Genomic DNA, 22919 nt, shown 5'->3' with positions numbered 1-22919 from the left:
TACCTACAAGTAACTGCCATGATAGCGATCATAACTGAGTTTTAATGAAATACTAAAATGGGGAACTGGAGGATTCTGACTATGGAGTTTGAGGTAGGCTTTATGGTCTTTAATTCTGAAAATGGAGGGAAGGTCATTTTAGACAAAATGTGTTGAGCCGAGATAGGAATGAATTAAATCCAGCCCCCACTCCTCCCCGCCAGCTGCGCTGCGTGGCATGCGGGATCTTAGTTCCCAGACCGGGGATTGAACCTGAGCCCTCGGCTGTGAAAGCGCAGAGTCCTAACCACTGGACTGCCAGGGAATTACCTGAATTAAATTCTTGATATGGTTGATAGTTGGTGGGTTCTGAAGTCAGGCTAGCTGAGCTGAATCCAGGATTCCTCTACTATTTGTCATGTGACATTGGGCAAACAGTCCTTTGGTACTTGAGTTTCTTCATCTATAAATTAGAGATAATACTAATAGTTACCTCATAGGATTGAAATTTTTAAAAAATTCTCTATCAAAGTATGGTATATATAAAAAGAACTGCACATATAATAAGAATATAGCTTGATGAAATGTCATAAGCTGGACACACCTGTATAACCAGCACCCAGATCAAAAAAACAACACTATCAGCATCCCTGGAGGCCTCTACAGTCTCCATTGCGATTTGAGCATTCAATGAGATAAAATTTGTAAAGTGCTCAGAATAGCCCCTGCATACATATATCTCCATCAGTGTTAATATTATATTCAGTAGACATTTGGAAATGGAGCTCAGAAGGGGGATAAGGGTTGTAGTGTAAATCCGAGTATCATCCATATGGTGGTGATCCACCATTATAGGTGTGAGCATGGATGAAACCAGAGAAAGTACAGTGCCTGTCATAAATCAAACATTTAGTAAACATTTTTTGAATGAGTGGGAAAAAAATAGAACAGAGAGCCATGGTTACAAACTTGGGGGTCATCTGTGTTTAAAGTAGGGCCAAAGAAAGAAGCAAATACTGGGACAGGGTTGGGGTGGGGAGAGAGCTGGGAGAATGTAATGTTCATAAAAACCAAAAGAAGATGGAGTAATCAGCAATGTTAGGGTTTTAGAGAGGCTGGATAAAGGATTGATAGTTAGCAAGATCTTTGGTATAATTTTCATGGGCAGCCAGTATAGAAAAACTAGAATCTGATCGTTTGGAGCTACAGAAAGACAAGCATAAAATTTTGCATAAGATAGGTCTTGTAGTCAAATTTAGTATTCAAATAATTTTTTTTGTTGCTGTTGTTGACGTGTAGTTGATTTACAGTGTTGTGTGAATTTCTGCTGTATAGCAAAGCGGCTCAGTTATACACACATACACATTCTTTTCCACAGTCTTTTCCATTATGGTTTATCCCAGGATATTGAATGTAGTTCCCTGTGCTATACAGTTGTTTATCCACAAATAAATTCTTGAGGGTCCTAGAGGTTAAATGGGCTTAAAGTATTCGGAAGCACTGTTTTTGAAGATCAATTAAATGAAAATAAAATTTTTAATTCATTTTTTATTTCTGGGAAAAGATATTGTGCCTGAACCACCCCCTCCCGTCCTTGGAAAAATTGTCTTCCACGAAACCAGTCCCTGGTGCCAAAAATGTTGGGGACCTCTGACCTAGAAGGATAGTACAATAGTGAAATAATTGGAGGATGTTGCATTGTCTTAAGTATTGCATCGTCTTTCAAGAAGGTATGAAAGAAAGGAGAGACGCTGTCTTTTAATACTTGGCTTTTAGTTTTTTCAACACAGTTGAGGAGTCAGAATTACTCATTCTCTGTTCATACTGGCAAAGAGAAGAAAGTTAACACAAGACGATATTTGACAACTCTTAGCTAAATAAGATGAATACAAAAATAGCACCACTCTAGACAAATGATAATGGTGAAGTTGATTGTATAAGCAAAATCTCAGCCTAAGAGTCTATAGATACAATGTCCTAGATGATTTTTTTCAAACTGAAGAATCAGTGAGTGAACAATATATTTATAAGGATAAAAAAGGAAAGTAAGGTATTCTCATCTAGTTAACAGGAAGGACTTCATTATGTAATATTCTGTGACAAGTTCCAGAACATCCCATTTTGCTAAAAGTATATGGGGCAGAAATCTTTCATGTTTTGTGATGTTTGTGAACCAAAATTTACTCGATATGGTTCATTAGTGGACAGATGCTTAAGGCAGATATATATACAAAGGTAGTTGGAAGGAAATAGATGGTGTAGAAATTAAAAGATTCTTTAGATCATTCCAAAGCAAAAAACTGATAATGTTTTACAGTTATGGAGCAAAGTAGCTGACCATCTCTCTTCAACAAAATATGAGCCATAAAACATTTCAAAACTTTTTTAAGCATTGCATTTTGACAATTCAAATGCAGGAAGATGAACCAAAAGTAATGGTAAGTTAGAACTCATTAGAGAAATATTTGAAATGTGGAATTAGCATTTATGGGATGGACATGTTCCATGTTCATGCATGAAAGTTGATGAGCAGTTATGTTCAGAGAACGTGGTGCATTTTGTGTATATGTGGAATAAAAATTTGGGTTTACTGTACTTTGTATTTAAAATTTTCTAATAGTATTTTCATTATCCCTTATGCTTATGTAAATTGTCAAATGACCTCAAAAATACAGAAAATGTAAGAGGTCCAGTGGACCCAAATGATATTTCTCCTGGTATGTTGAGAGTTAAAAGATGTCAAGAAAACTGTCAACGGTTTTCATATGATATTTAACCACCCTCCCTCCCTTGTAGTCTACCCATCTAAAGAGTTGGTAGAAATTTTAGGATTATTTTATTCTAGTTTTTAAGAAGAAAATAGAGCCTGAATCTAAATTTCTTCTAAAATTCTACAATGATGCAGTTATTGTTTTAATGGCACTGTGAAGGTTAATGGGAGCATGACATTACAATAACAAGTTTAAGGAATATTTAAAGGTGGTTTGTCTTTGGGGTTATTCCGTGAGAAAGTTTAATTTTGCATCATTCTCAACATTATAAAATACTAAGTGTAAAGATAAATTTGTCAGTGATTTTGTAGATACATAAAATGCCATAATTTGACCTAGAAAAGTCCAGCAATGTTGAGCATTAAGTTTGGACTAATGGAAAGGTTAAATTGTGTTTTGTGTGCCAAGAGAAAGACAGAAAAAAAAAGTTTTATCAGTTACTTTACCATTTTATGCAAAATTGAAACAAACACAAAGTATGTTTTCCAGGAGAGAAAAAGCACCTTTAATAATGTAAGTGACAGGAGCTGCCTACATTTTCTTGCCTGAGACTTGTTTCCCTCATGGCCTTTCAGAAATATTCTGCATTTGTCCTATAGTGGTTCCTCTAGAAATTTAGCATATTTCACTTAGTCTAAAGTTAATCATCACCTTTATTCTCCTAAACAATACCAGGACTTAAAATGTTTTAACTTTGGTCAGTCCACTCCTGATTTTTGTCCTTTTGTTGTACTATATTTCAGATGTTCTTAACCCCACAACCGTTGTTGAACAAAATTATTGTTTTATATAGCTAGTGAGTATTTAAATTTGCCTTCGTATTTACCACTTTTTTTTTATTATTATTTAACATTCGTTCACTCTGAGATCATTTCAATCTTCCTAAAGTAAATCTTTGAGAATGTCCTTTAATGTGGGTCTACTGATAACAATGTTTTTTTGGTTTTTCTCTCTTTTTGAATCTCAAAATATCTTCATTTCACCCTTCTCATTCTTGAGAAGTCATCACTTAGTTTCTAGGGATTTTTTTTCCTCAAGCTACTTGTGCCTCTCTCTCTTTGGTGTTTACAGTTTCACTCAGATGCGTCTTGGTGAGAATTCCTTATTTAATTCTACTTAGGGTTAGTTGGGGGCTCCTGTATCTGAGGATTGTTATATCAGACATTCTATTAAGATGTTTCCTCTCTCCCGTTTTCTTCATTTGCAACTCCAGTGAGTTGTAAGTTACCATTTTTTATTCTTTTCTCCTGGTCTTTTAATCTCTTTAATATCTTTCATCTCTTTGTGTGCCTTCTGAGTAATTTTTATAGATTTTTTTTTTGCCAGCTATGTCTAATTAGTTACGTAATGCCTTTCTGAGTTTCTGATTATAATTTTTTTTTTTTTTTTTTTTTGCGGTACGCGGGCCTCTCACTGCTGTGGCCTCTCCCGTTGCGGAGCACAGGCTCCAGACACGCAGGCTCAGCGGCCATGGCTCACGGGCCCAGCCGCTCCGCGGCATGTGGGATCCTCCTGGTCCGGGGCACGAACCCGCGTCCCCTGCATCTGCAGGCGGATTCTCAACCACTGCGCCACCAGGGAAGCCCCTGATTATAATTTTTATATACCGTATTTCATTTCTGGAAATTCTGTTGTTTTTTTTTTAATTCATCTGGTTGTTTTTGATTGGACTCTTAGTTCTTGGTCTTGGTTTTCATAGTCTCTTTAAGTGTACTTATTTTATATTTTGTATCCAATACTAACACTTGTAGTCTTTTTTCTTTTTTTTCTCAAACTCTTGCTCCTAGTATCTTGTTTCCTTATGGGTTTTGTTTGTGATTTTTGATTGAGATCTCCTCTTTTTTGGAACATGGTAGCATTAGAGAGGAATGAGCATTTTGTGGTACCTGGAAGGAAATAAATAAATAAATAAACGCCAAACCAAGTAGTTAGTTTTCCTGGTCAGCTAATGTGAATTCCAGAGCCCAAAGTAGGGGAGTGCTGGCTTGTTGTTAAGAATTATCAGGAGAGGCTTCTCGCCTTTACTTGGAGCCAAGGCTGAGACAGGAAAGTTTCCTTACACTTCTCCCTTAAAGGGGGAAGTGGGCTTTTTCCTAATTCACCTTCTGTTAGTTGTGTGTGGGAGTTCCAAAATTCTAAGCCATTACTTCCCTATGCCTTTGATGTCTCTGCTAACATAGAAAATGATATTTGTACAGCAGCACACCGGGTAAACTGGGAGAAGATTTGGAGCCCTAGATAAGACTATTATACAGCTGTAGGCAGCAGACTTGGGGCTCTGGCCACTTTTGCAGTGCTCATTTTACCTGAGAACAAGTACTGTTTCCATGTCATAAGATAGAAGGAAACATTTTGCTTAAAGGGACAGTAAATAAAGAGCAGGAAAATGAGTGGTGAATACCATTACAGACTCTAAGTTAATGTTCTGTATTGTAAAATGGTGGTTCTCAAACTTTTTGGTTTGGGGACCCTTCTAACCTCTAATTATTAAAAGCCCCCAAAAGCTTTTGCTTATGTGGATTGTACTAATATTTACTATTTTAGAAATTTTTAAAATATTTATTAAATTGTTTTAAAATAGTAAAAAGAACCCACTACATGCTAACCAAAAATATCTTTATGAAAAATAACTATATTCCAACCACTGAAAAAGTAGTAAGATGAGAAGCATTGTTTAACATTTCTACCAATTTTTTTTTTTTTTTTTTTTTTTTTTTGTGGTACGCAGACCTCTCACTGTTGTGGCCTCTCCCGTTGCGGAGCACAGGCTCCGGATGCTCAGGCTCAGCGGCCATGGCTTATGGGCCCAGCCGCTCCGCGGCACGTGGGATCTTCCCGGACCGGGGCACAAACCCGTGTCCCCTGCATCGGCAGGCGGACTCAACCACTGCGCCACCAGGGAAGCCCCCTCTACAAATCTTTTTAATATCCCAGTTAAGATGGTTGGATTCTCATACCTGCTTCTGCATTTAGTCTGTTGCAGTAAATTGTTCGGATTAAAATATATGAAGGCAATCTGTAATTGAAAAGGGAGAACCAACCTCCTGAGCCCTCTGAAACGGTCTTAGGGACCCTCAGCAGTCCTTGGATCACATTTTGAGAACCACTGTCGTATAGATACTAACAGAGGTGTAGGATGCCGCTTATGCGAACGAGCCATTTGTACACATAAGTTATTTTAATTTCAGTAGTGACTATAAATTTAGTAGTGTAGTATGAAGCCAGGTCATATTAATGGAATTCAAAAGCACTTAAAGATGGGCCTAAAGTTGGATATAGATTAGGGTTGAGGCCAGAAATGTAGAAATATAGATATTAGAGTTGTGTTGGGATAACTAGAAAGGAGTATTTAAATTCGGGGTTGGTTTGTTGGTCATTGAAGTTGCCAGCTTGAGAATTCTATTCTGATATCTTTCTGCTTATCTTTCATTACTCCCAGAGTAATGCATTAATTAATTAAAAATAGTATAGAAGGGCTTAATGAAAACAACAGTCCCTTATTTCCTTCTCCCTGCCTCACAATTCCCCACCTTTAACGCATTTTGGTTTTATTTCTAACCTCCATATCACTAAACAGTATGCTGCTTTTTTATGTCTTAATTTATCAACTTTATGCATTATAGTTTGATTTCTTACAATCATGGTTAGGATTTCATACATACTCTCTCATGCTTCTCATTTCTCCTCCCAGGTTCAGTGATATGGCTATTTCTGTTACTTCAAACAATACACACCAATTCTAGTTCCATCAAAGGTAGACAGTATCTTGGTACTCTCTAAGAATCTTGAAACCCTTGTGCTTTACTTTCCCTCTTTCTCCACCCCATCCCCCAACCCAGCTCTCGTTTTCCTTGTTATAACACTTACATTGTGTTCTGTAATCATAGTTTATCTTCCGTAATTTAGGTTGATTCTAAAACCTTAAAGCAGAAAACTTCCATTATTATGACTGTAAATAGTATTTACTCTGGAGCCAAGTACTGTTCTATGATTAGAATTCCTCATGTAGTCCATTTTTACAACCCTGTATCACTTAATAGAGAATCTTTCCAGGGTCAAGTGCAAACAGATTTTTCCTTTTTTACACCCTACTAATTGCTCAACTGAGATCATGACTTTTCTTGAGCAGTTTCATATTTCATTACCCTTTTTTTCACACAAATCTTCTTGGTGCCTTGATTATATCATGAGATTTTCCCAGGCTCTTGGTCTACTGTCTATTGTCCAGTCGTCTGTTTTCCTAGACATCCTTCTTCTGGAGGCTTCTGTCCTTCCTTTGATTTCAGTCTCATAAACTTACTGCCTTCTGGGCCTGCTGCATAGCTGCCGACCTGGGCTTTTATCTGTCTCCTGAGTTTGAATCCACTGTTTGTGGGATCCCATGATATCTTTCTTGTTTTATTTTTTGCTGAAGTACATTTTCATGTAGCTTCCTAAGAAAAGGCATGTGGGAGGTAAACTCCTTCAGACCTTGAATGTCAAAATCATTATTCTGCATTAATAGTTTAACTGGGTGCAGAATTCTACATTGATAATCATTTTCCCTTGAATTTTGAAGACATTACCCTATTGTCCTCCAGCCACTGGTGTTATCAGTAAGTCTGATTTTCATTTACTTGTATGTAAATGATCTGTTTTTCTTCTCTCTGGAGATTTAAAGGATCTTTTTTTTTTGTCTTGAGGTGTTGCGAAATGCTATCAATATATGTCTCTCAGTGTTGTTCTTTCATTCTGTTTTGCATTCCGTAGATATTTGAATTTGAAAATACGGGCCTCCCTTCAAGAGTGGGAAATTTCTTAATTTCTTCCATCTGCTTTTTTTCTCTTCTCTAGAATTCCTTCTTGTTGGAGTATTAGACCTGCTATGTTTATCCTTTCTCTTTTCTTTTTATCTTGTCCATGTCCTTCAACTTTATCTTCTAACTAGTGTAAAATTCTTGTTTTATGGATACAAATTAGAGATTTTAAAAATTCTTATCTGTTGCTTTGAGATATCCATTTCCCATGGGTTCATTCTTATTCCTTTTGCAGTTTATAGTAGGCTTTCTTTAAACATCTGGTGATTTTAGCTGGCCGTTTATTTCGGTAAGGCTTCTGGCTGGCTTCACTTTTTGGTAAGCAAGTAGGGAGCAGACCATTAACCTCCAGCTTAAGTTCAGAAATATGAAGGATGTTTTTACTCTTCAATATTAATAATTTCCTAAGTACTCTCCCCCCCACCACCACCAAGAGAAATACCCTTCCATTTTATGTCTGATTGTTTCTTTTTTGGTATCATTTTGTTTGTTTGTTTGTTTGTTTGTTTATTTTTGGCGGCATTGGGTCTTCGTTGCTGCACACGGGCTTTCTCTAGTTGTGGCGAGTGGGGGCTGCTCTTCATTGCGGTACACGGGCTTCTCATTGCAGTGGCTTCTCTTGTTGCAGAGCACGGGCTCTAGGCACGCGGGCTTCAGTAGTTGCAGCACATGGGCTCAGTAGTTGTGGCTTGCGGGCTCTAGAGTGCAGGCTCAGTAGTTGCGGCACACAGGCTTAGTTGCTCCATGGCATGTGGGATCTTCCTGGACCAGGGCTCGAACCTGTGTCCCCTGCATTGGCAGGCGGATTCTTAACCACTGAGCCACCAGGGAAGTCCCTGTCTGATGGTTTCTTAAACTTTCTTACCCATGTTGTTTTTATATGTTTGTTTCATAATTTATTATTTAATTTGTCCCAGTTTAAAACTGACTGAAGCTGATTAGATTTAATTTATTCACGAAGGATATTACCTTCTAAGTAAAAGCTTCTGCTCTACTGGATGCTTAGTAAGTGAAAATCTTCTCATATTTCACAAATTATTTTTTATGGCATAAGATTTGGGATTTTATGTCCTGTTCTATTTAAGAAAAAAAATTATTATTATTATTATTATTATTTTGGCCACACGGCTTCTGGGATTTTAGTTCCCCAACCAGGGATTGAACCGAGGGCCTTGGCAGTTGAGAGCACGGAGTCCTAACCACTGGACCGCCAGGGAATTCCCTATTTAGGAAATCATTTAAAGACAGTTAAGTCTTACATTTTATGTAGGGATATAATTTAACACCTTTCATTCTCACACCCCAGACTAGGCAAAAACCTTGATTTGAACTGTTCCAACTTAAGACTAATTTTTATGTAAACTAATTTGAACTCGACCTGAATTTTAAAAAATTAATTTACTGGGCTTCCCTGGTGGCGCTGTGGTTGAGAGTCCGCCTGCCGATGCAAGGGACGCAGGTTCATGCCCCGGTCCGGGAAGATCCCACATGCCGAGGAGCGGCTGGGCCCATGAGCCATGGCCGCTGAGCCTGCGCATCTGGAGCCTGTGCTCTGCGATGGGAGAGGCCACAACAGCGAGAGGCCTGTGTACCGCAAAAAAAAAAAATTAATTTACTTATTTAGACTTAGCTACTTGATATTTAATTGAACGATTATAGTCCAGTCTGGTCATCTATGTCATGTGAAAGGTAGTTTTCCTAAAGGTATTTGAAATTGGAAGAGAATTTCCCAGATGGGTCTAAGATAACAAATCAGAGAATCTTTATTCTGAACAATAGTCAGCTGCCCTAACCCTTGACCCCCTGGGAACTGGGACTGGATCGTCATTCTTCATTATGCTTTGGTGGAGCATGTGGTTCCAGCCCAGATGATGGTTAGGGACCTGGCTCTACAGAACAGGTTAGGTTAGACAGCCCTAGGGATCAGTGGCAGGGCTTCCCTGGTGGCGCAGTGGTTGAGAGTCCGCCTGCCAATGCAGGGGACGCGGGTTTGTGCCCCGGTCTGGGAAGATCCCACATGCCGCGGAGCGGCTGGGCTCGTGAGCCGTGGCTGTTGAGCCTGCGTGTCCGGAGCCTGTGCTCCGCAACGGGAGAGGCCACAAAAGTGAGAGGCCCGCGTGCCGCAAAAAAAAAAAAAAAAAAAAAAAAAGATCAGTGGCAGTATAAGTCAAATTGCCTACCTAGTGTACTTGACATTCCTATTCTACTCCAACTTTTGGTTTTTGTCCTATAGGACATGTTTTGGGGACCATGAAATGTGAACAGATACTCGATAAAGAGCAGTGGGATGAATGGAAACAGTATAGGAATTCAAGACTATCTGAATCTTACATAACCATGTAGCCTCTACGCAGGAAATCTTATCAGTAAACGTTAAATACAAGTTTCACAGAACTGGTGTATTTATATTTTAAACATAATTCTTTTTCTCAGTTCTAGGAATTTTGAAGAAGTATATGTTATTGGAATTTTTCTTAAGGATGTGGAATTATCCATAGAAAATGTCAATGCCCAACCAATTTCCCACTATTACAGTTTAAACTTCCCTTTTCCTGTCTTATAATTGGCATATATGTAGGAAATGTTAGCTAATTTTAGTATCAAAATGCGGAAAACCTCATCCAAATAGAAATTATAAGAGTTTCTTTGGACTCTGTTCTAAGTTTTTGTTTTTGTTTCTTTTTCATATTGGGCTGAAATCTGCCACCCTCCATCCATTGGTTCTAGTTCTGTTCTCTGGAGCAGCATAGAGTAAGTCTCTTCTATTAGAAGGCAGCTATCATATCTTCCAAGGTCACTTTTTCTAGACTGAATGTCCCTAGGTACTCTACTTTTATGTGAAATAATACCTATACTTATAAACTTCATATTGATTCTCTTTGAACACATCCTAATTATCAGTGTTTTCCATAATACAGTTAAAATATGATGGCCCCAGATTTTAATTCTGTGCCATATTTTTTTTGGTATTGTGCATACCAGTGAAGAATACCCTGTACTATAACCCATGAATCAAACACTCTAGTTTATTAGTGCAGCTTCAGCTTATGTCAGGTATTCTTTTCTTAGCTATTCTTAACTGTTGGCTCATATTAAAACTTATGGTCATCTAAATAACTGTTGGGGCTCTCCTTTTTTTAAGAAGGCATTTTTCTGCCTTGGTACTATAGCTTTAACAAGTGTGATAGTGAATGTATTACTTACTCAAGAGAACCTAAAACAACAAAAACGTTTTCATTTGGTAACATTTGTGGGCCTGGTTTTATGTGATATAGGCTCTCAATTTAAAAATTAAAGTAAATGTTATTTTAAGAACTTTAGCTGAAGATTCATTTGATTTACAGTTTTAGAAAATGTTTTTGTCTCTCTGAGGTTTAAACGTTATGATTGCAAAGCATCTGACTTAGGTCTCCTTTTGCAACATGTGCTACTTTTTAAGAGAAAAAGAAATGTGTATAATGAATTGCTGCCTGTAACCTGGAAACTTTATCTAAAATAATAGATATTCCATTGTAAATTCTGTACCTTAGAGCAGGATTCCTCAGCACTGTTGACATTCTTTGGATAATTCTTTGTTGCGGATAGCTGTCCTTTATGTAACAGCATCACTGGCCTCTACCCACTAAATACCAGTAGCACACATCACCACCTCCTCCTCCGCAGTTTAACCATCAAAAATATCTCCAGACATAGCCAGATATCTCCTGGAGGGCAAAATCTCCCCTAGCTGAGAACCACTGCCTTACAGCATCAGAAGTATTTAAGTCATCTCGGTAATAGTTTCTACCTTAAATGTTTCCCATAATTGGAGTTAGAATACAATATTTTTCTTGATATGATTTCCTTGTAGAGATTTTTTTAAACTATAGAACATAATAAAGAACTATACATATAACAAATACTTTTTTAAGTTCCTAGGTTGAGCAGTTTTTTCTTTCTTCCTAATACTGCTTCTTATCCCAGTTTGTCCTCCCTGCTTTGTGATATGATCTTTGATCTGAAACATATATGTGACTCTCTAATTTATTCAGATTAAGGAATGAAAATTATGCAACCATAACAAATAGAGTGTTGGTTAGGTGGTTTATTGAGCTCAAATACCTGTTCTCTGGTAGTCCGTGATTAAATCATTGGGAAATGTGCTTTTGATTTAAGTTGATTAACCTCCTAGATTTTAAACATTAAATTGTATTCTGTTTATTCTTCTACTCCACAATACAGCCAGCAGCCAGCCTCGGGTGTAGCCTACTCTCATCCAACCACGGTTGCTAGCTACACCGTCCATCAGGCTCCAGTAGCTGCTCACACAGTTACTGCTGCCTATGCACCAGCAGCCGCCACAGTTGCAGTTGCCAGGCCTGCTCCAGTAGCTGTTGCAGCCGCTGCAACAGCTGCTGCATATGGAGGGTACCCCACTGCACACACAGCAACTGACTATGGTTATACACAGAGGCAACAAGAAGCACCTCCACCACCACCCCCAGCTACGACACAGAACTACCAGGTAAGAAAACTACTTTCATGAGCCTTAACATATAGGTTCAGTGGCTTCCGTGTTTAATGTAATATCCAAGCCACTGCTTCTCAAAGTTGGGTCTTCCAAAATATACCTCTAATGATACAGAAAAGTGAATGTGTGTTCCTAGATAATTTGGGGGTGTACTCCAAGCATTAAGTTTCCCTGCAGTGAGTTTTATATTAATAATCCCCCAGTGCCTTGCATTCCACTCTCTATATATGTTTGCTTTAACTAAAAAAATACAGTAATTGGGACTTCCCTGGCAGTCCAGTGGTCAAGAGTCCGCACTTCCACTGCAGGGGGCGCAGGTTCGATCCCTGGTCAGGGAACTAAGGTCGCACATGCCACATGGCGTGGCCAAAAAAAAAAAAAAAAAAGATACATTAATTACTGGTTAAGTATTTTAATTTTATTACAAGTTTTTGAGGAAAATTAAGACACACAGGGTCTTCTGCCCCCTTATTTAAATGTTTATTTATTTATTTATTTTAGGGTCTTCTGCCCCTTGCTGGTACTATGGCATTATTTATCCACTTGGGACACCCCTGTGTCTCCTATTTTGAGAACCATGAGCCTCAGCTGAATAGGACAAATTACATAGTGTCTTCTTGAAACTTATCAAGGGTGGAAATTCTATTGCCTAAATGTACATTCTTCCCTCAAGGTGTTCTTTCTTAGTTTGTAATAGAAATTGATCCTGCTCTTAATTCATCTAATTGCTTCTTGTTAGGTTTATAGAGACATAAAGATCTAAGTCTGTTTATGGTAATATAATTCTCTTTATGTCTGATATGACACTAAATTGCTATCTGCTTATTTAATTAAATTTGGTCCTAATCCTTTATCCCATTTTTTGTTTGTTTGCTTTTAGGATCTGTTTTTTAAACTTTGGTCCTTCTGGACTTTGCCTGGTTTTTAAATATTCTTTCTAAAATACAGGGATTTATTTTGTTAACTAAGAAGCTGACATGAATCGGCAATATTAGTATTTGCTATTAATATTTAGCAGGTTACTAAACTCAGGATTACTTTAACATACGTGATTGTTTTCATTATGTCCAGAGACAGAATATTATAAATTTTATTGTTTTTTTTTTTTTTTTTTTTTTTTTTGTGGTACGCGGGCCTCTCACTGTTGTGGCCTCTCCCCTTGCGGAGCACAGGCTCCGGATGCGCAGGCTCAGCGGCCATGGCTCACGGGCCCAGCCGCTCCGCGGCATATGGGATCCTCCCGGACCGGGGCACGAACCCGTATCCCCTGCATCGGCAGGCGGACTCTCAACCACTGCGCCACCAGGGAGGCCCAAATTTTATTGTTTTTGATAGGATGTATGAAGCCTATCATTTTCTGGGCCCTTCCAACTCTTTCTGCCTTTCCTCCTGCATACCTCAGGTGTACCTCCCCAGCTCTCCTCACTATATGCGATGCCAGAATTCACCCAGCTCACCTTGATCTTCATTGCCTTGGAGATTTATATTTAGCGCTCCTTTCCCCGGAACCTCTGTTCCCCTTTCCTCCACCTGGAAGCTCCTACTCATCATTATGTTAATGAATAGTAGTAAATAAGGAAGAATGAAAAGAAAGCTGGAACAGTCACAAAGCTTAGAACGCCCAGGTGTTCTTTACTGTGGGATCCATCTTTAAGGCAGATCCGCCAAGCAATTTTTTAATAAAATTAATTAAAAAAAAAATAATGCTTATTTTAAAATTTTGATGATTTTTCTGATTGTAAAAGTTAAGCATACTGCTTAAAATGGTTTTGACCTTATTTGATGAAGTCCAAAATGAATGCCCTTTGTATTGAATTTGAATCTTCTGTCTCTGTTCATACATATTTAGGCTTTTGTTTTCTTTTACTGCGTTTTTAATATAGTAAAGATGAAGGTTTTTTTCCATCTGCCACTTCACTCATAGCAAGATTTTCTTTCCTTCTCTTTCTCTAGGACTCGTACTCATATGTAAGATCCACAGCTCCTGCTGTAGCTTATGATAGTAAGCAGTACTACCAACAACCAACAGCAACTGCAGCTGCTGTAGCTGCTGCCGCCCAGCCTCAGCCTTCTGTTGCTGAGACCTACTATCAGACAGGTGGGTTTTATTAACATATGCCCTTTCATTGTACACTGTTGAAACATATTATTCAAGGTGTTTTTTAACGAATATATGCTTTTGAATCCATCTAAACTCATTGTGTTATATTACCTTGAGGGGCAGGTTCTAACCATGTCCTTCTCTTTCTCCGTAAGAATGCCTTTGAGTCCCAAAGAGAGAAGATCTTGGAGGCAATTCATAATCATGTCCTTCCTTCCTGGAAGTGTATTTCATATCTGTTCTTCAGATTATAGTTCTTTTCCTGTTGAAATAAGCTGTACAAAAGAAGTTGTGGCAATACCTTCTGGCCACCTTCTTCTCTTTGTCTGAAATGCCCAGACATAACTGCTGACTGCCTTTGTAACTAGTGGAGGCCCTAGTATGGTTTCCATTTTGTGGACCCTTTCTTTTTTTTGGCCGTGCCGCTCAGCTTGTGGGATTAATAGTCCCCCAACCAGGGATTGAATCCGGGCCCTCAGCAGTGAAATCTCAGAGTCTTAACCACTCCGACCGCCAGGGAATTCCTGTGGACCCATACTTTTAACTCATCTTTCTCTGATCTGTAATGACAGTTGGTTCCATTACCAGCCACTGATATTACGGTATATATTAATGGTTTGAATGCAGGAAGTATTTTGTTTGCAAAGAAGCCTACATATTTGTAATCTTTAAAAGATGGGTTTTTTTCATAGAGATTTAATTGAGAACTTTGAAAGCAAAGCTCTCTTAGTTCTGAAAAATAGCAACTCCTTTATTTTAATTATTTTTGAAGGACCATGAGAGTGTGGGTAGAGCCTTGAATTAGGAAAGAGTAGAATTGGTTTCTAGCACTGGCATTACCACAATGTGGGCAAGTGATTTTTTACCTCATTTCATCTCTGTTCTCTTATCTGTGAATGGGGTAGTTGACTCAGGTCCTTTTTTTTTTTAATTATATCTTATTTTATTTGATTTATTTTTGAGTAATACTTTTTTATTATTATTTATTTTATTTTATTATTTTTTGGCTGCATTGGGTCTTCGTTGCTGTGCACGGGCTTTCTCTAGTTGCGACGAGCGGGGGCTGCTCTTCGTTTTGGTGCGCAGGCTTCTCATGTGGTAGCTTATCTTGTTGCAGAGCGTGGGCTCTAGGTGCACGGGCTTCAGTAGTTGTGGCGCACAGCCTCAGTAGTTGTGGCTCTCAGGCTCTAGAGCTCAGGCTCAGTAGTTGTGGTGCACAGCCTTAGTTGCTCCGCAGCATGTGGGATCTTCCCAGACCATGTACCCTACATTAGCAGGCAGATTCTTAACCACTGTGCCAGCAGGGATGTCCTGACTCAAATCTTTCTAGGGTACTTTTAGTTCTAAGATTGACTTTATGAGTCCCTTAAAAGTGGTTTAAAAATATTTTGCATTATAATGACCCTGACTTTTCTTATCATCTCTTTTCTAATGATTTGTGGGTACAGTGAACTATAATGAACTTCCTGATTAGTTACCAAGGTTAGATAGATTGTGCTTAAGAGTACTGAAGTAATCTAAGAGTCAGAAGACCTTGGTGTAGTCTGAACTCTGACATTGACCATGTGACTTCTGTAAATCATTTAGCTCCTGGACATCAGGGTTTTTTGGTAAAATGTTGTACTCATCTGTATGTTGTGTGGATCAAATTTCATACTATGTGTAGGAAAAGTTTTATAAATTCTTAAGTGCTATTTATTTCAAGTACCTTTACTTAACTAGGCATGAAATGAGTTTGGCGCCTGATATTTGGGCCTTTCTCAGAAAATTACATTTGTATGCTTTACTGATCATTAATAACGGATTAATTATTAATTTAGTGATAATAAGTCTCATAAGATTCTTAAAGTATACATTTGTTTTAATATGTTCAAGGGCAGTGGAAAGTTTAGCAGAGACATTAATGGTAGCCATTTAAGAACAGCTGTACTCATGCTATTGACATTTGAAGAATTAAGTCAGTAGCACCTTGTGGGTTGTAATTAGATTGAAGTTCACTATGGATAAATCAGTAAAATGCCATAATAGTATATGAACAAGTTCCATGTAATTAAACATTGAAAACTTCACTGTGACTTAAATTATACTTTGAGGCTCTCTCTATTCTGTTCCCAATATTAAGCATAACTCTCAAGTAGACTGACTAGCCCAAATACACACACACACATACCCTTTTCTAAAAACTTTGTTTATTGCTAACATGTTTTAAATAGTGCTGGTGTTTTAGTTAGTGGCAAATTTTGACAAATGTCATTTTGGAAATATGTAAAAAGCATATGTGGAGGGATAGTAAATTTATACAGATGCTATATTTTATTAAGTTGGTGATAAGAATTTTATCAAGAAGAAATTGCTAACATAAAATTTACAGTTAATGATGTTTACATTTTTTTTCCTAGGATATTGGTACAGTAACTATAGTGGTTCACCCTTCTAATTTTCTGATGTCTCTTTCCCAATTTAGCCCCTAAAGCAGGTTATAGCCAAGGTGCAACTCAGTATACACAAGCCCAGCAAACTCGACAAGTGACAGCCATAAAACCAGCCACACCAAGTCCAGCTACCACTACTTTCTCCATATATCCTGTATCCTCCACCGTACAGCCAGTAGCAGCTGCAGCTACTGTGGTGCCGTCCTATACCCAGAGTGCTACTTATAGTACCACGGCAGTTACTTATTCTGGTAAGGCTGATAAACTGTGTTTAAATGAGTAAGCAAATTAAAACGAGACTCACTAAGAAACTATCTTGATTTTCTATGGAATGATCTTACTCCCAGTAGCAAGAGTTGAATTAATTGATAGGCATTAATATAAATATATGTGCATAATGTGACAGATGAACCATAATCGAAGTTGTAAGGGTTTTGTTTGTTTGTTTGTTTGTTTGTTTTTTATTAATTAGATAAAATAACACCTAGTATTCTGTAGGGTCATTTCCTGTCTGACTTTTCCAAATAAATTTGAAAATTCAAAGTTAACTTCAGGAAATAACCACTGACAGATTCTTTATGTTGTTTTTTTCAGCTCTCAAGGAGCTATATCTTCATGTTTATCCTCAGTAATAAGTAACCTTGAAAATATTGGGGGCCTTTATAAACATCCATAAGATGATGGTTATATAACACATCTCTTGAAGGACAGAGTAGATTTACTTTCCTTAAATAATCATATATTTTCCCTGCAGAAGAAGAATTACTAAAACCTTCTTGCTGTGCCCACTGCTCTTCCTAATTTCCAGCTGAGGTACTTTGTAGTGTTGCAGTGATGAAAGTCACACATGGCTTTTTTTTTTTTTTTTTTTTTGTGGTACGTGGGCCTCTCACTGTTGTGGCATCTCCCGTTGCGGAGCACAGGCTCCGGACGCGCAGGCTCAGCGGCCATGGCTCACGGACCCAGCCGCTCCGCGGCATGTGGGATCCTCCCGGACCAGGGCACGAACCCGTGTTCCCCGCATCGGCAGGCGGACTCTCAACCACTGCGCCACCAGGGAAGCCCACACATGGCTTTTTTGAAGACACTTAGCCTTGTACTACTGTATGGTTTGTTGTTGTTTTGCATTTTATTTATTCCTTAATATGCTGTCTTGTTCCATGGAGGATTTAAGGTGACATAGGCCGTTGCGTTTATTACCTCTTGATGTTTTTGTGGTAGCCTAGCTACTGAATTTCTAACCTATTTTTTTATTTTTTAGAGATTTTTTAATCTCTTACCCTATGTCAAATCCTGTGCTTGGTGCTAGGGATAGAAATCAGGCAGGCATGATGTATTTGGGATCAACAGTTCATTGTGGCTGGAATACAGGATACATGGGGTAACTGTCAGGAGCTGAGGCTGGAAATGTCAGTGTAGAAAGTTCTGTAGGGTCTGCTGTGGTGTCTGTGTTTATCCTGTGGGCAGACAGGGTGCCAAAGAGGAGATCTCAAGAAGGGGAGCAATGGGAACACATTTATAAGTTAATTAAGACAGCCATGTGGAAATGAACTGGCATGAGGAGATGTTGGTATTCGGGATTGCCCAGATACAACTTTTCTGCCTTTCTCTGATTAGCTAGTTATAACTGTAAATGGAGTTACTTCAATGAAATCTGTTTGGACACTAAAAAAAAAAATCCACATTAGCTTTAACAAAATAAGGAATATGATAGTATCCTTTCCTATTCCTTGTTTCTCTCCTGCCTGTGCTCCTTCTCCCTTTATCTTTTCTCTGTCTCAGTGTTTGTCTCTCTCAGTTGCTTGAATATACCTTACACAGAATGAAGATAATTATTTTTATTTACTGCTTTATTATGTAAGTAATACATCATTTTAAACCTTGAAAGTATGGATTAAAAAAGGAGAAAAAATTAAATTACTAGACATCTACCCCTAGACACTGATTACCATTAATATTTTAGTGCATGTCCTTCTAGACTTTCTTCCATGGAAATATGCATATATCAACATCATGGTTTCTTTATAAAAATGAATTTGTCTTGTATCTACTGTAGTGTAAACTCCTTTCCTCATTGTGAATGCCCTTTCTAAGTATAGAGATATACCATTCCTTGGATTCATGTTTTTTCCCCAATTTTAGAAAATTTTAATTCTGCAGAAAAGTGAAAAAATATTATAGTACAACAAATGCCCGCACAACATTTACCTAGACTCACCAAGTATTATTTTGTCACATTTGCTTTATCTCGCCTCTCTTTAAACATATTTTCAAATGGTTCAGCAGTGTTTTATAAGTTGCAGGCAACATGGTGCTTTGCCTAGAATTCTTCCACATGTATTTCCTAAGAATAGGGTCATTCTTTTATATAGCCACAATTCAGATAAGGAATTGGACATGGATATTATCTAATAAATTTTTTCCAGTTGTCCACAAATGTCTTTTATGGCTGGGCTTTCTCTGTGGTTAATGTATTTGTGTTTGTGCTTTGTTTTAAATTTAGGGTCCAGTCAAGGATTATGGGTTGTATTTGGTTGTTAGTTTCAGTTTCCTTTAATGTAGAATAACCCCTGTTTTTATCTTGTCTCTCATGACCTTGATGTTTTTGAAGAGTTCAGACCAGTCGTCTTGTAGAATATCCCACAATCTAGATTTACCTGATTTCTTTTATGTTTAGATTCTGGCAGCTTTTTAGTTAATTAAACTACCTATGTGAGCATTACATTTCAGCACATCAGGTGCACAAAATAAATAATGTCAGTTTATTCCTTACTGATGGTGCCAAGTATAATCACTGATTAATGTGGTGACTACCAGATCTTTCCATCGTAAAGATACCTTTTTCCATTTTATAATTAACCAAGTAATCTGTGGGCCTATTACTCAACTACCTTTCTGTCTAAGGTGTTAGATCCTACCTATGAAAGTCTCAGTAACTGAATCAGGTTCTCCAATGGTGAATGCAAAGTCCTTTTACTAAGAATCAATGTAAAAGGATTTGGATTCTTAGACATTCTTCCCTAAAGAGGAGTCCCCTCACCCCTTCTTTTTTAGTATTACTGTGGGCTCCTTTTTTATTCAATGTAGTATCCATTGCTTTCATTTTTCTTTCTGAGGCACACAGTGTCCCAAATTTGGCCAGTGAGATCCTTTTCAAACCAGCTCTGAGTCTTGAACTTGGCATCATTTGTCTTTGAGTACTTCTTTCCTTTCTGGCACAGTAAGATGTTATTCTGCCTGATTCACCATTGTATCCCTAGCATCCAACATAGCATTTGACATAGGGTAAGAGATAAAAAACCTCTGAGAAATAAAAAAATATTTTTAAAATTCAGTAGCTAGGCTTCTAACGGCCAAGATGCAACAAAACATCAAGAGATAAGAACTGAAATTGCCCATATCACCCTAAATCCTGCACAGAACAAGACAGTATATTAAGGAATAAATAAAATGCAAAACCACAACTTTGAGCCTTTCCTGCCCTAGACTCACAATTAGCCATTTCACAAAGGAGCGCCTTGGTTTCTGTATGGCACTGGTATTTAGGAACCAAGATCTATGCTTAGAAAAACATAGTTTTTAATGACTAATACTGTCTTATTGTATGCATGTGCCACATTTTAAAAGTTCTTTTTGGGGACACTTAGTTTCATATTAAGGAAAAACTAGAAACGACACTAGGTAAACTAATCCTTTCATGTAAAGATTTGTGTGTTTGCCAGTTGTTTCCCTAGGATACATTCCTAGACTTGGAACTGTTACATCAGAGCATACACTTTTTACAGAACATGTGATACACAATGTGAAACTGCCATCCAGAGAGGTCATTATTAGGGCTTCTGAATTCTGTATCTGCAAGTTTATATCAGCTACAACTTAAGTCAGCTCTTCTTTTTATCTCATTAAACATGAGTTCCAGAGTCTTGGTGCCTCCTAAATGATGACTTGTAGTGTGACGCATTTACTGTGAAGTGATTGTTTCTGTTTCTGATACCATGCCTTTAAAAAGTCGATTTAACTGCTATAATTACGCAACTTTCTAATTGACAGGCATTCATAATAAAGGTGCTTTGTCAGTGAAACTCTTTCAGCATTTCCAGAGTGAGCTTTTACTTAAGTTAGAGACATATCTCATATTTATTTCCCCATTAGTGCTTCATAAGAAATGTACGTCTGTTTCCTAGTAGTTATAGGAGGTTTAAAGGTGTTCCTTAGCAGAATTCCAGAACCTTCAGCCTACCTTTCAGTTTATGCTTTGATTTTTTTTAAAAAAGCTATAAGTAGTAAGCTATAATTAGCTTACCTTTTTATTAGTTTTAGACTACATGTGTACAAATGAAGGAGGTTATTTTGTAAATATTATGCTTAACCTAGTGATTTTTGTTGTTTAAATAACACAGAGGGCCTTACGATCTCTTAGCCTTAGTTTTCTCATCTCTAAGGTAAGTATAGTAATACCTGCAATACCTAACTTGTAGTTCTGTTTTGAGACTTCACTGTGTCTGGAACACTGCCTCCCATAGTGTGGATTCTCATTTTTAAACCTAGGGAATTCCCTGGCGTTTCCAATGGTTAGTACTCAGCGCTCTCACTGCTGTAGGCCTGGGTTCAATCCCTGGTTGGAGAACTAAGATCCCGCAAGCTGTGAGGTGCTGCCAAAGGAACAAAAAAAATAACCTAGAAGTCCTGGTCATCTAGCGTTGTAGGATGCTGCTGCCCTTATTCTCCTTTTTATTTTCTTGATACATAATTCATGAAGTTATATTTTAAGTGGCATGTTTAAAGTTCCTATACACAACTAGTCATTTGGAAATTTTCTGTTATAAAGATTTCATATAAAAATTATGATCCTAACCAGTAATAATCCACAAGTAGCTTTGTTATTGTAAAAATCAGACAATTTTATGGTGTTGTTTAAAGAGTGAAATATAAACTGTACATGTTTCCGACTATAAATGTGAAAGTATTTGGCTGTGAGCTGAATTATATTCTTTTATCACAAACTTCAGTAATAGAGGCCACTGGTAGGACTGACAAAGAATTTATTGATTTATAGAATTTTTCTTTTAACCAGTTATACCAAGTGTTTTCTAATTTTTAGAACTCTGATCATATCCTTATTATTGATGTGTTTACCTGCTTCTTCCTACTTTCATTTTTAGGTGTTTTCTTCCGTTACCACATTTTCTTTCTTTATATCTTCATAAGCATTTATATAATTTAATAACCTGACATAAGTCTATGAAGGTTTTTCATAAAAGTTGCCCAACTACTTCCTTCCTCTCTCTCTCTCTCTCTGTCTCTCTCTCTCTGCACTTTCAGATTCCTATGATTCTGATTTCCCATGCATCTTAACCTTCACCTTTCCAATTCGTATTTTCTCCCCTGTGTGTGTAAGATATATTGGAGTCAATGTGTCATAAGTCTTTACTCCTCAGTATAGCAGCCTGCATTTGAGATACCAAAAAGTTCAGTTTTCCTTAAGTAGTTCTCCTGTGCCATCATGGCAACTAGGAATCTCTCTCTTGAGCCTTAACTCTTGGCCCACTCATTTCCACTTTAGGGGAAAGGATGATAATTAGGGAGTCCAACAAATTTCCAGAGATCTTAGTTTAGGAAGCAGTAAGTTTTCCAGTTTTGCGATAGGGTTATAAATAAAATCATCAACTTTGTCACAAGCTTTGTCACAAGCTTTTATAGATTTTTAAATCTATAAATCATAACATAAACAGCATGTATGTATTATATCAATAACTAGTCTAATGTGTTATTCATCAAAGACTTTGAACAATGGAAATGGATAGAATCCATACATTTAACCAGAAAATTCAGTGCTTTTTCACCTTTTGGAAGATGAGAACCAGTGTATTTGGTTCTTTATTTCAAAATCTTTTCTTTGTCGCCCTAGGTGTTCATCTGACCTCCAGCTCCATATTACGGACTTCTGCTAAGCTTTGTTCACCTTGCCTCTCCAGACCAGCTTCTGTCAGCTCCTTGCTTTTATTGGTTGCACAACCCATCAGTCAGTCCCTGGGATGCAGAATCTTGGTGTCATCTTTGTGTGTTTTCCTCTTCTTTCACATATTTTATCCTCTAAGCCACCAAGCATGTAAAATCTTACTTTCATGACTTTCTTTTTTTTTCCTTTCTAGTATCCTAGTTCAGACTCTTCCTCAAATCCAGCACTTCCCCAATTATTCAGAGGAATTCTGCTTGGAGAAATACTAGTACCAGGTTCCATAACCACATAAGTTTATCAAGCCTATCACTTCCCTCCAACGGAACTATAAGCCTTCTTGAAAGCAGTGACCAAATCTTATTCTTACTTCA

The 22919-nt window shown here is 37.7% G+C and overlaps 1 protein-coding gene across 2 annotated transcripts in view; it reads left to right on the top strand.

Annotated features, from left to right (window-relative positions):
• The window catches only part of ZFR (zinc finger RNA binding protein), a 77813-nt gene that overhangs the window by 6334 nt on the left and 48560 nt on the right, over positions 1 to 22919 (top strand). For both annotated transcript variants that reach the window (XM_081233373.1, XM_081233374.1), the window contains exons 3-5: positions 11768 to 12050; positions 14010 to 14154; positions 16622 to 16840. In XM_081233373.1, the coding sequence (XP_081089499.1) occupies positions 11768 to 12050; positions 14010 to 14154; positions 16622 to 16840 (647 nt within the window). The remainder of the gene's footprint in view (positions 1 to 11767; positions 12051 to 14009; positions 14155 to 16621; positions 16841 to 22919) is intronic.

This window comes from Mesoplodon bidens (assembly GCF_964165515.1).
Source record: "Mesoplodon bidens genome assembly, chromosome: 4".
In the NCBI taxonomy this organism is placed as follows: domain Eukaryota; kingdom Metazoa; phylum Chordata; class Mammalia; order Artiodactyla; family Ziphiidae; genus Mesoplodon; species Mesoplodon bidens.
Note: the sequence above shows the minus strand (reverse complement) of the source record. Positions and strands in the feature narration are given on the sequence as shown.